Here is a 13,799-nt window from a genome sequence, read left to right as displayed (position 1 = left end):
CCAGCCCCTTCCCCACTTGGGGAGGACTCTGCCTCTAGAGGCCTATTGGTCAAGTTTGCAGGTGCAGGTCATGGTTAAATTGAGGCTTATGTGTTGTCCATGTCGTGGTGTCCCCCAGCCACTGCAAATAAATAATTAAAGCCAGTTGTCACCGAGATCCTCAGGGCCCCCGGACGCCCTGCTGGGCCACGGGTTAGCAGATACTCTGCCTACATCTTCACGATCCCATGGCCGGCCCCGCACCTTTGGCCTGGCTGTGATGGGCCAGGTTATCCCAAAGGGAATAAGGCCGAGGCTGGATTTACAGAGAACTGGGAGCGTCCCTCTTCCCAAATTCTCACCTTACATTAAAATTTTTGTCCCTGGTTTAGAGCATGAACCACAGGCAAATTGCTGTTGTAGCTCCTGAGCAGCTTCACCCTTGACATCCTTCTCCACCAGCAGAGCTTCTGGGTCTGGATTAACTGTTCCTTCCATCACTAACCAAGGTCCAGAGGGAGACGAGGATGGGGGTGAACATGGGTTCAGGAGCACCTGGTAGGAAGGAACACCGCTGCTGGACAAGACCACCCTTTTCGACCTCAGGTGGGCTGCCAAGCCCTGCACCTGCCCACCCCCACCCCAGCATGCTGGCTCGGGGGCCCAAGGACCAAAAGCAAGACCATGGTGGTACCCGACACATGTTCTCAGCTGTGCAGGCGGTTGGGAGTTGTGGGAGTTCAGGGTACGGAGCACCCCCTTCTCTCTTCCTGTGGACGTCCTGCCCTGGTGGCAGCTGTTAGTGCTAAAAAGCAAAAGAAGGAACGGCAACAAACTCTTGACGTATCCTTCAGCTTGCTGATTTATGTATCCTCTCCAAACGGGATTTCTATTGTTGCTGTCAAGTAGATTTTGTTTCTTTAGAACATTTATCCGGTGTTACGCATTTACGATTCTCTGTGTGTCTGTCAACTTCTCCCTGGATCCTGTCTTCTCATTTCTGGAGACACTGACCTCCACTCACGATTTCTGCTCTGCTTGAGGCTCTAGATCCACTTCTGCCCCCCATGCTTTTGACCCTAGAGTTCCCATTACCATTTTTTCTGGTCCCTTGTTTTGACACAACTGCTGTTTGGTGCTGTACCCCCAAGACCGACAGCTTGCCTGCTCGCGGTATGCCAATTTCAGATCTTCTGCCTGTACACTCAAAATTCTCCGCATATCAAGAGATGTCCCTGGAAACCAAAACAAAGGAGAAGCAAAGACTATGTTCTGCAGTTTCTCTGGTGTTGGTCGTATTTTATGTCCATTCTGCTGCAAGTCATTCGTGCCTCATGCCCGGACAGACATTCGCTGTAGGAAAGCCATCCCCATCTCTTGTCAGCAAGAAGCGGTACCTGGAATGCAGCGAATTGCTAGTTTGCTCTCATAGGATTCCAATCATTAGGGAGCAGTTCATTGCTGTCAGAGGCAAATAACTTATTTAAGATAAAGCCACAGAAAGGAAGAAGAGAGTGTGCAGACCCATTGAGGGACAAAGGGCTGAACCAGATGACCTCTTAAATCTTCAAGTTCTGAGTCACTTTTCCACAGACACCAAGATGCTTCCTGAGCCATCATGACTCTATAGGGTCTCTCCCTCCTCCGAAATTTGCCATTCTTCTGTGTGCTCGCTCTTAACATTTACTGCCTGGTAGATTATGTCTTGGGTGTGCGTCTTACTCCCTAAGTAGATTGCGGGCTTCTTAATGAGGAGGGGTTTCCGTAGCTCTCCTCAGCTCTCCTTTAGGACCTAAGACAGTGCCTCCCCCAGAGTAGATTAGTCACCAGTAGAGGTTAATTGCATCAAAAAATGTTTTTAGTTGAAATGGAATGAAAAGCCACTACATAGAATAGTTGGGGAGCCATATCCTTTCCCTGGAAAGGTACAAGTAAATGCTAGATAGCCGCTTGCTTTCCTGAGTTAGAAGGTTGAGGTAGAAAATGTCAAATGTCTTTTCCACCCCGAGATTTTGTGATTCCATAAAGTGTAGCTATTGTTGCCACGGAGCCCAATTTTCCTAATGGAAAATGGTTTTTTTTTTTCTTTCTTCTTCTTCTTCTTCTTCTTCTTCTTCTTCTTCTTTTTTTTTTGGTTCATAGATAAATGACTGTCTAGAAGCCACATGGCTTTTCTTTTTGCTTTATGGACCAAATGGTCCTCAGGTTTGATGGATCCTTAACTAATATACTTCCCCAACAGCATATATTACTCCCCAGGTCTAGTGATAGAGTATAGAAGACTGACATTTTGTAACCCGCTGAGGTTTCAGCCCCCTAAAGAAGTCTCCCCTGAAGTGTGAGAAGCAGATGGTACTGAGAAAATATGCACACTTTCTTATGCATTGCACATTTTACTTATTAGAATTTTTAGTATGATCCCCTGCATTTTGAAAAGCCTAAAGATGCAAACAAAATGAAATTATTCATTGAAATATTTAAATCCGCTTACAGCGATTATATCGAAATATCAAAATTAAATCCCGCAGTCTGGAAGGTAAATTCTTCTTGACCACCCACTTAGAAATCTGACTTTCAAAGGGAGGCTCTTCTTCTCAAAAAAGAAGCGCTTGTTCATCAGATGAAGTCAAGAAGGGAAGGCGCCCTTGATGCGGTCGCACAGAGGCTGAACATCACGCTGGGGAGGGACGGCGGCCGGAGCGAGGGCAAGGGAACGTGCCGGATTCCTCCTGGCTGGAAAGGAGAGCCAAGAAACAAGTCTGAGTGTAGGTGCAGACATGCTCCTTCCCTCACCCCATTCCTGCCTCGCTTTGCTGAGTGAGTCACCCACTCCTGGCCTTACCATTTGCCAGCCTTCACGCCCACAGAGAGCCTGTGACGATTACCACGCCGCGGTGGGGGAACATTGTGGAACTCTGGAAGAGGGGGTGCAGGGTAACAGTGGAGAGCAAATATGGTTTGGCATCTTAGGCACAACACCCTTCTTATCTTAAGGGCAACTTTAATGATCAGTGTGTATCAGCCAAAGCATCCAGAAGTTTTTCAGAAATCATCAAGAGTATAAAAACTCTTCTTCCAGGCATGCATTGCTTCTAATCCAGCAGCCCAGCAGTATGTCTTAGACTCAGCCCTGAGCACTGGAAGAGATCTTGAAGCTGGTCTACCTCAGCCCCCTCTTCGCACTTGAATTCCCTCTCCTAACTGATGGCCGCGTGACAGGCAGCTGTGTCTCGTGGAGAGAGCTGGAGTTCTGGAATCAGACAGACCTGGAGCCAGATCTGGATCCTCGCTCTTTGTCTCTTTGACCTAGAACACATTACCTCATCTTTCTATACTTTGATTTCCTCAGCTCGCAGTGTGGGGCCACACCAACATTGCTCAGTTATTTTAAGAATGAGAGATGACACATTAAGGAGCTTAGCGCAGCCCCTGGGATTAATAGGACTTCAGTGGGTAATGGCTCTGCGGTTGTGGGTGCAGCCTCCCCATGAGCACCTCCGTGGTGAGAGCGCTCCCGTTGTTGGCAGTCCTGGTGGTTAGAAGTTTCTGCCCCGTGTGGTGCTCAGTCCTCTCTCCTCCTCCGCCTCCCTGGTTCTGCCCCCTGGTTCCTCTCAGCCTCCCCCACAGAACAAATCTAAACCCTCTCCCATAGGTGGTACTGCAGACATGTGAAGATAGTCCTAAGAGCTCTCCTCAGTTTACTCTGGAATAAACCTGTTTAGTTCCTCAAATCCTTCCACATGTCACTGGTTTTGATCTCACCCAGGACACTTCTAAGTCCTTTTCCCTAACACATGAGCATCCATGGAAAGATGCCAGGCAGCCACAGAGAATGGTGGAGATAGCAAGCCTGCGCGTACTGAAAAAGCCCGTCACTGTGTCTACGGCTCCCCTGAATGGTCTAATGCATACCCCACAAAGATCTTCATTTTCCCTGCTTTTTACCATAGTATCCTGGAATATGACCCTACTACCTCGGTGAGGAAAGGAGCATTATAGAAACCATGTTGTCAGATGCTGAATTGGAAAATTTAGCCACCCACCATGGGGCACCTGGGTGGCTGAGTCAGTAAAGCATCTACCTTTGGCTCACATAATGATCCCGGGGTCCTGGGATCGAACCCCATATCAGGCTCCCTGCTCAGCAGGGAGTCTGCTTCTCCCTCTGCCCCTCACACCTTCCCCCCCCCTCACCTTGCTTTCTTGTACTCTCTCATTCTCTCTCTCTCTCAAATAAATAAAATCTTAAAAAATGAAAAGTTAGCTTCCTCATAATTGTGATAGATTTGATGACGTTGTTACACCTGTCCCCCATTTTTCACCTTCTGTGTGTCAGTGATGTTCTTCATGTGACTTTAAAGTTCCCACTCTTTTGCGGGGATTCAGCAGTATGACTTGCTTTGGCCAGCAGAACGAGACAGAAGTGACAGCATGCCACTCCCAAGCCTAAGCTTAGGAGTCCTTCGTATTTCCAGTTGCCCTTTCATGCCCCGCCATCACCATGAAAGAACAGAGCTCAACCAGCCAGCTGGTCCTGGGTGGGGGTGGCAGGGTGTGGTCGTGTAACAGAGGCCCCCAGCAAAGCCCAGCCTTTCTCAGCTGACCCGCCAGCCAGTTCACTCGAGAAAAAATAATTGAGTGCTGTTTTAAGTCATTGAGGTTTGGGGTGGTTTGTTATGTGGAATTTCCATGGCAAGATCTCCCTGTTACAGAAATTGGGCCAGAAGACAGGGCGCAGCGCTAACCAGTTCCAGGCGATTTCTGCACCAACACCTGTGCAGTGAGCATTTTCCCCACAAGCATTTTTGCTGCATAACTAATCAGGTGAAAAACAATTTGGCCATAAAAGATAAAAATCTCTCTCTCTCTCTCTCACACACACACATACACACACACACACACAGGGATATTCATTTAAAAGGACATGAGAAAACATGAAAACTGAATAACAAAATTAAAACAACTTTGTTGCACAATACAAAACATTTGAGTGCCCTTAACATGTGCCATGGCAGTACTGTGCAGATAACTGAGTGTTTCTGTGTGCTATAGCAAAGCAGTCTTCAAAGTCTTTCATACTATAGCTTTTTTTTTTTTCTTATGGATTTGTCTCCTTGCTAAAACATCCTCCATCAGGGGCACCTGGGTGGCTTATTTGGTTAAGCGTCTGCCTTCTGTTCAGGTCATGATCTCAGGGTCGTGGGCTCAAGTCCCACATTGGGCTGTCTGCTCAGCGGGGAGCCTGCTTCTCCCTCTCCCACTCCCCCTGCTTGTGTTCCCCCTCTCTGTGTCTCTGTCAAATAAATAAAATAATCTTTAAAAAAATAATAATAAAATATCCTCTGTCATTAAGAGAGGTACCAGTTTCCAAATACCAGGAGGCATATTTGTACCTGAGCTGCAGACCGCATTGTGAAGCCCTTCTCCACTCCTGTGTGTTCTTGGCACATTGTCCTGTGTCTGTGACGGACATTCTAAGTTCTGTGGGAAACGTGAGCTCAAAACTCGGTACCACTGTATGGACCATTGTGAGGGCTGGGCATCGCCTATAAAAATGGGGAGCACAGCAGCATGGAAAGATGAAGCCACACTGTCAACTGGGGTTTTTTTGTTTTTGCTTTTTACCTTTTACAGCAAAATTGCCTTAGTTTTGCCTGTTACTTATATGATGAAAAAGCTTGTGGCAAAGATGCTTATAATGAGAAACACCTGACATATCCACTGTGCCTCACTAAGCTGAGAAGAATTCATAAAAGATTAATGAAATGAGGGCCCCTGGGTGGCTCAGTCAGTTAAGCATCTGCCTTCAACACAGGTCATGGTCTTGGGGTCCAGCCCTGCATCGGGTTCCCTGCTCAGCAGGGAGTCATCTTCTCCCTCTCCCTCTGTCCCTCGCTGTTGCTAATGTGCTCACACACATACTCTCTCTCTCCCCCAAATACAATTTTTTTAAAAATCTTAAAAAAAAATGAACAAAACTATAACCATCCTAACTGAATACTTCATAACAATGATATGTCATGTTGTAACCTCGAGGGTTTTTTGGTAAATTTCAGCCAAGAAGAAAAGAAATACATATATTATTTCACGAGTGAAATAGGTAATGACAAGAGCAAAAGCAAATCCAATATCCAAAGACCTAAGAAAAGCGTTGTGATACAGTTCACTCATTTACTCAACAAATGTTTATTGAATACCTGCCCTGTGTGCTCCCTGTTCTAGGCCCTGGAAACAAGGCTGTGGGAGAAACAGGGCTGGGGCATCACACAGCTTGTATTCTAGGGGAGACTCAGAAAATAAAAATTGAAAAGATAACTTCTAATCCTGGTAAGTGCTATGAAGACTCTCAGACAGGATAATGGCTACGTCAGCAGTTTAAGGAAGACCTCTCGGAGGGTGTGACATCCGGGCTGAGACTGGAATGACGTGCAAGGCCAAGGGAAGAAAGGCCATAGTGCTGGAAATATCAAACGCAAGTCTGTGTGTTAGGAAGAAACTTGGAGGCTCTGAGGTAGAAACAGAGGTATTTCCCCTCTGAAGAGGAGCAATGTGGTATGAAACGTGGGAGAGGTTAGAAGGGGCCAGAACGCCACTGGCCACAGCAAGGGGTTTGTGTTTCATTACAAGTGGAATGGAATCTGTTAAAGGGTATGAACCCCATGATCTGACCTACGGGCTGCCTCTTGGCTTCTGTGTGGAGGATGGACAAGAGAGGAAGCGGGGGGTCATTTGGGTTCGTGCCTCATGGTGCTGGTTACAACTAGTCTGTGCAGTGGCAAGGATGGGGAGAAATGGACTGGTCCGGGGCTCATTTTGGAAGTAGAATCAAGACCCGCTGATGGACTGGATGTGAGGGCAACTGAGAAATGAAGGAGGACTTCTAGGTTTTCTGTGTGGGTAACTGAGGACGGTTGGTGGTGCCATTTCCCGAGATGAGGAAGAATGGAGGAGCGCTGGACTGGGGGGAGAGAGAGGTCAGGGGCTTTGATGGGGTGAGTTAGGTTGGAAATTAACTCTGCGTTGCTTTGCCAAGGAGGGTGTTGGACATGTTAATTTGGTACTCAGACTAAAGATGGGAGTTGGGCAGTCATCAGCAAATAGATGGCGTTTTCACCGAAGAACTAGATGAGTTCACCCTAGAAAAGAAAGTTAAATTTTTTAATTTAAAATTTAAGAAGTTTCAAATTTTTAAAACTGTTTTTAAAAAGGAAGTAGGAGGCCTAAGCCACAGAGCATGGTGACATTTAAATGCTCAGCAGAGGAAGAGGAGACAGAAGAAGAGTGTGAGAGAGAAGCTGAGACAGTGTGATGTTATGGAAGCCAAGAGAAGAAAGTGTTCCAGGAAGGAGGATTGTCAACTTAGGTTGGGTTGGGTTGAATGCAACCTGAATCATGAAGTCAGACGAAGCCAGTGAAATAAACTTATTAGATTTGGCAACGTGGAGCTGGTTGGTGGCCTTGAAAATAAACTGTTCACTGGGATAACAGAGGTAGAAGTTAAAATGGTATGGTTGAAAATGTAATAGAAGGTGGGAAATTGATCTGGAGAAATGAAGTCCTGGAGCTGGTGAGAGCCTACGGCTTTGTTACATTGTGTTTTTTATTTTTTTTTTTAATGATTTTTATTTTTTTTAATTTTTCTTATTTTTTTTTTAAGATTTTGTTTATTTATCAGAGAGAGAGAGAGAGATCACAAGTAGGCAGGCAGAGAAAGAGGGGGAATCAGGCTCCCTGATGAGCAGAGAGCCTGATGTGGGGTTCGCTCCCGTGATCCTGAAATCATGACCTGAGCTGAAGGCAGAGGCTTAACCTGCTGAGCCACCCAGGCACCCCATGTTCCACTGTGTTTAATGGTATGGGTGAGGAAAGCAGGAGAGAGAGAGGGAAGTGGATGACGCAGGAGAGAATGTGGACAGAGGCAGTATCGGCATCCTCGAGAAAGAAGGAGACTATGTGCCCAGTGGAAGCCACGGCCTCAGAATGGCCTCCCGGGGAAACAGGGGAGGGCAAGCAGGGGGAGGAACAGCACGCACAGAAATTGGTGGATTCGGTGAGGGGAAGGTGAGTGATCTGGCCCCTCGATGCACAATTTCCCCATGAACTGTGACTTCAGGTCATCATCTCGGGTGAGCCAGGACTTCCGAATCCGGAGCCCAAGTACACGGTGCCCTTCATTTATCGTCCGGTGCCCTTGGAAAGACTGAAAACGACAGCCTCTTTTGCATAATGTGTTTTAAAGAGCTTTGAAGTGCTACAGCAGATCACATCCATTCTCCCCTTTGATGCTTTGAATCATCCAAGTTCCCCTCCGAGGATCGAGTTCACACGGCTTGGTTGAAGGAGAAGCACCGGAGTGAAGGAACCACATCCAGAGATGGGGCTGGAATTAAGGGATGCTGGACCCAGACTGTCACCAACCAGATGTCATTGTCCCTCCCCCGTGGGCCAGGGGTCCGTGGGGATCCACAGGGTTAGATCCCTGAGAGAGCTGGTGTCATGAACGATAGGCCGTTCACTGAAAAGACCTAGAGCTGCTGTCAGGGAAGTGGTACCAAAGCAGAGAGGGCACAAGAGAGAAGTACTGGGACGCCTCTCTCCTCCTGCCCCTTGCTGATGCTTCCCCAGGGCTGAGCCCACCTGGAAGCTGGCTGGCAAGGTGAAGCAATCCGTGCAACACAGCCCCTAACACTTCATGGTCTAAGTGTTGAAAAGATTTTGGAAGCCACTGCAAAGGGAATCTGTATACCCAATGCCCGTGTAAAGAATGCATCTGACCATTTGGTACCTGCTGGGATTAGGAAAACCTAGCTAAGCGTGAACTTTGAAATGAACCCAGCCATCATCTCCAAATGTCACATTTGCCTCTAGTCTTCCTCCTTTATTTTCATCTGGAGGCATTTTGCCCATAAAACTAGGAAAGCTTAGATTTCCCTCAATGGCAGGAATCCCTTCCACGGCCATGAGAGAGCCCTAGAAATGTATTCCTATGGTCACCTGTTCTTGTAAATTTTTCAAAGTTCAGGTGTTTAAATGTAATCTCTCTTTTTTTTTTTTTTTAAGATTTTATTTATTTGTTTGACAGAGATCACAAGAAGGCAGAGAGGCAGGCAGAGAGAGAGGAGGAAGCAGGCTCCCCACTGCATAGAGAGCCTGATGTGGGGGCTCGATCCCAGGACCCTGAGATCATGACCTGAGCTGAAGGCAGAGGCTTTAACCCACTGAGCCACCCAGGTGCCCCTAACTGTAATCTCTTTAAGACTACATATTTTTCACTCTGACCCTGGAAAGGACTCCCCCACCCACCACCTTATATGTGCTTTGGACTGCATAAAACTTGAATGTGTTTCTGCTTTCAACAGAGACTCGAGTGTATGGTGCAATGTTTATCCCTTTCCCAAGATCTTACCATCTTTCTGGCGGGGTGGTTAATGCAGCAGGGGGGTAAGAAGCAAAGAAGGGGGTTTCGTGGTGCTCAAGGCAGCGGGAGAAGGCAGTAGAGCGAGTGGCGAGGCCCCCACTCCAGCCCTCTGCCTTCCGGTAACGGAGGTTGTCAGCAGGGGACTCCTTTCTCTCAGGGGCCATGCTCAGATGCCGCTTTTTGTGTTTTCAGATGCGGATGGAAACCTGTGTCGGAGTAACCAGCTGTTGCAAGTCATGCTGACCATGCACCGAATTATCATTTCCTCTGCCGAACTGCTCCAGAAGGTCATCACCCTATATCCTTCAGCACAGTGACAGGCAATCGCCCAGTGGGATTCATTCAGAAGTACCTCGAAGTTTGAAACTTGCTTTCGTTCTGAGTGGTTGGAACCACTCAGAGTGGTCAGTGGGTTCACATGTCCTTTCGGAGGTACGGGGGTTGTGTGTGGGGGTGTCAACACCTGTGCGTCACTGCAGCTGGGCGGGGCAGTATCGTCCGTGCTGACGGCTCGGGCAAGACGTCCAAGAAATCACTGGCCTTCAGTATGTCTGGCGAGTAAAAGTCCCTTTCCCGTAGGTTAGTCAAGATTCCTGTTCATCCCGTGCAGGTTGACATGGGTGGGGCCACGACTGCAGTGATGAGCTGGCTGTGCTGCCCCATTCCGCCCCCTTTCCCCGGGCTCTGAAGAAGGGTCTGTGACACCACAGCATCTGACACGGCCCCTGGTGCTTTTATGCTTCAGGCAGAGGCGCTGGCTGGGGGCCAAGCAAACCCTGCTGGATTTTAACCTTCCTACGGGGTGTGAATCCCGTGGGATGGAGAAGGAGCCTGCTCTCTCCCTCTCGTCCCCAGGGGACGCTGTAAGCAGCGGCCCTGGAGGAAGGACTGCAGGTGGGGGGAGACCGTGGAGCACCTGCATCCCGTGCCCTTGGCATTGAGTCACGCCTGGTGGCTCTTCTCATTCTCTGCCCCTCCCCTGGACCCTTCCTTTTCACCTCATGGCACACAGAAAAATAAAAGTCACCGGAAGAGACTGAGTCCTTCTCTAAACCTACTTACAAATCTTCACTTGCTGTATCAAAGGATTCCAAGGGTGGAGTGTTGGCAGAGGTCTGTGTAGTAAGAGCTGCAGGTAATAAGTGGGTGTCTGGTCTGCAGAGAATTTTCAAGCCGTTACAAGGCTGACTCAGAGGCAGTTGATTTCTGTTAACTCCAGGTACCAGCAGTTCTAAACAGTGTCAGTAGTTAACAGTAGTTAAAACCTCCTCAGTGAGAAACTTGTTGCTCTAAGGACTGAATTGTGCCCCGTGACTGCCTCCACCCTGCACAGACCCCGCTCCCTTCTGCGCCCCGCAGGGTCTGACCCTTCACCTGTGTCCCCTCTTCTCCACTTTGACCTCTGCCCCTTCAATGATACCTGCCCGTCAATCTAAAACACATTCAGGTCTCCCCAGCCTAGGAACTAATTCTCCACCCTGCCCTCCCTCCCCTGTTAGGGTTAGAAATTTGATGCACAAACCTCCTAAAATAGTCTGCATCACTATCTCCCGTCTCTGGACTCGCACTCACTCCTTCCCTCAGCTGGGGCCCCACCCCGGCACTCAGACTTTCCTCTCATGTCACCACTAGCCTTCTGGTGGCTCAGCCCCTTGGCTCTTTCCTGTCCCTATTGACTCTGGGCTTTGTGGACACCCCTCCACCTCTCCAGGGCCTCCCCTTCTTGGGCGGCCAGTCCTTTGTCTGGCCTCCATCTAGCCCCTCCTCTGAGCCCCTCTCAAACAGGGGGACAGCGTCCTGGTGTCCTTCTCACTCTACCTCCTTCCCTGGGTGATTTCCCACCAGGATTTCCACCTCTGTCCCTCTGTGCTGTGGCCTTTCAAGTCTGTGTTTCTTGTGTGGTTGCTTTTTTTTTAATTAAGTTCTATTAATTTATTGATTAGTTTATATGATTAGTACATGACTGAACACATAGTACATGATTAGTTTTTGGTATCGTGTTCAGGGATTCATCAGTTGCATAGCACACCCGGTGCTCATCAGATCCCGCGCGCTCCTTAATGCCCATCACCTGGTTACCCCATCCCCCCACGCCCTCCCTTCTGCAACCCTCAGTTTGTCTCAAGCCTGTTTTTCTTTAGCCCAGACCGCTTTATAAAAAATACTTGGACTAGTTTGTACTGCAGACACTTCTGTCTTAATAAGCCCAAAACTTAATTCATTTTCTCATCTTCTTCCCCGATTACTACCTATTAATTCTGCTTTGACAACTGCATTTTCATTTTCAATTTCAATTGGTGGTGTCCCTGCCCATCCACTTAGCCAAACCAGAAACCTCAGAGGCACCCTTGACTCCTCCCGTCTTTCACCGCCTACAGAGTCCATTACTCAATCCCTGGGCTTCTACCCCAGAAATGACTCTTAGCTGCTTTCTTCTCTCCGTCTCCCTGCCGCGGCCTGAGTGTGGGCTTCTGTCTTCTCTCCCAGGCCCCTCTCTGTCCGGACTGCCGTTCTCACCAGTGTGCTGCCCTCCCCACCTCTCACCCAGGGAAGTCATTATCCACCTCTGAAGTCACTTTCCCGAGAAGCAGATCATGAAGGCCATTGCTTCAGAGCCTCTGCAGACAGCAGGGGGATGCCCAGCTCTCTCTGCAGCTCTCTCCGAGGGCCTGTCTCCCCCACATTGAACTTCTTGGTGCACCAGATGGAACGGGTCCTCTTACAATTCCTGTGCCTGGAATAGCTCTTCCTCCCTCACTGCCTAGCAGACTCTTTCCAGACCCCTCTGTAAAGTCTTTCCTGACATTGTCAGCCTTCCACACACCTCTCTCTTCTAAAAACACGTGTAGTGAGCTTAGACAGTGCTCTGAAAATCTAATTCCTTTGCCTTTCGTTTTGTATTGCCTAAGTGAGTGTCTCTCACATCTCTAGTCTGGATGTAATCTGCTTTGAAAAGCTTTTCATCTTCAGTTGCAGAAAGTGCCAAGTATTTTTATTCTGTTAGCTAAATACATTGATCGACCCAAGTTTTGCAGTGTGCTCCGTGCTCTGGTCTCTATAGATGACTATTTCAGGTACGCCACAGCAACTTTGTGTCTAGCTGTTGTAGTTTGAGTTCTGTTCATATTGTAGAAAGTTACAAAGGTACTAAAAATTTAATTACAAGTTACCTAAGAAAAAAGTGTAAATATATTTTTAACATAGATTTAAAAATCCAACGCTGTAACTTACCTGTTAACGTGTCTCCCACAGTAGTCTGTCTGTCTGGCCCTGCATCAGGAACTAGGGCTTATTTATATTTATTTCTCTAGAACTTAGATCAAAGGCCATCTCACAATAGTACATAATGAATGTTGCGTGACTATGGGAGCAAAACATTGGATATGCTTTCTGTATTGGGACTTTTAGGTGAGAAATTTAGGCTTTGTTCTGGGGCGGGGAGCAAGATTCTAAGAAGGGCATATGAAGTGAGACTGCCTGTCACTGAAACCTGGGTTAAACACTGACAGCAGAACAATTTTTTCTTCATGCTTAAGGTCTCTGTTTTCTGACCTGGAAGTAATAGAATTATTAGTTAAGTAAGCTCATGGTTTCCTGATACTTCCTGGTTTTTCATAATTAAAAAGATTTTAAAACATGCTATGAATGGCTCAAATGCCTGAAAAGTACAGTCAGAACCATACAGTCAGAATACTGGCTGTGGAGAGAAGGAAGATGTGTGGAGCCTGAATCTTCCAGCAAACAGTGACATGAACCCCTGCAAGGCAGATGCCGGAGCCTCTGATACCGGCCTACACGTGCTGGGTGTTTGCTTCAGCGCCCCAAGTGAGAAAGTGGGCGCCTGGCCTCACTTTAGATCTCCCTTTGTTGTAGCTTAGGGGCTCTGATGAGGGGCGTGCTCTGCCCTCCGGCCCAGCGTCCTGCGGGGCCCTGCGCAAGGAGCGCTCCATGCACTGAGCCATTCACTCGGGCCCTGCCCACAGGCTCAGCGAGCCCGGAGCCGCTGAGCCTGTGGGCAGGGCCCGCACTCAGCTGCCGCTGCCGCCTCTGCGGCCCAGCACCGCAGGGATGGACGTTGGCAGGGAGCCACCAAATAAAAGCTCTGTGGTAAACGGCATTGTGTTGATTTATAGATCTACTTGGCTGTTATAAAAGAGAAGTGCGTTTTCTGTCCCTTCTTCATGAAAAAAGGAAGAATAAAATGTCAACAAGCGCATCAAATAATAAAAACACAGAATCTGGGCCATATTTATCTAGAAGGTGCCCTGTGCTTGGAGCTCTTTGTGTTGAAGGCACGCACTTCCTCAGCGATATGGACTAAAGACATGTAAAGTCCTTGTTTTCACTTTTAGCTTTTATGCCCAAAGAAAGGCAGGCGTCAAACAGAGCCTTTTATTTCATC

At 48.0% G+C, this 13,799-nt stretch overlaps 1 protein-coding gene across 3 annotated transcripts in view; it reads left to right on the top strand.

The window, feature by feature from the left end:
- The window catches only part of RASGRP1 (RAS guanyl releasing protein 1), an 82,397-nt gene that overhangs the window by 38,197 nt on the left and 30,401 nt on the right, over positions 1-13,799 (top strand). For all 3 annotated transcript variants that reach the window (XM_059181127.1, XM_059181124.1, XM_059181126.1), the window contains exon 3: positions 9,590-9,695. In XM_059181127.1, coding sequence (XP_059037110.1) covers positions 9,590-9,695 — 106 coding nt within the window. The remainder of the gene's footprint in view (positions 1-9,589; positions 9,696-13,799) is intronic.

Source organism: Mustela lutreola, chromosome 7 (assembly GCF_030435805.1).
Source record: "Mustela lutreola isolate mMusLut2 chromosome 7, mMusLut2.pri, whole genome shotgun sequence".
NCBI classification, from domain to species: Eukaryota; Metazoa; Chordata; class Mammalia; order Carnivora; family Mustelidae; genus Mustela; species Mustela lutreola.
Note: the sequence above shows the minus strand (reverse complement) of the source record. Positions and strands in the feature narration are given on the sequence as shown.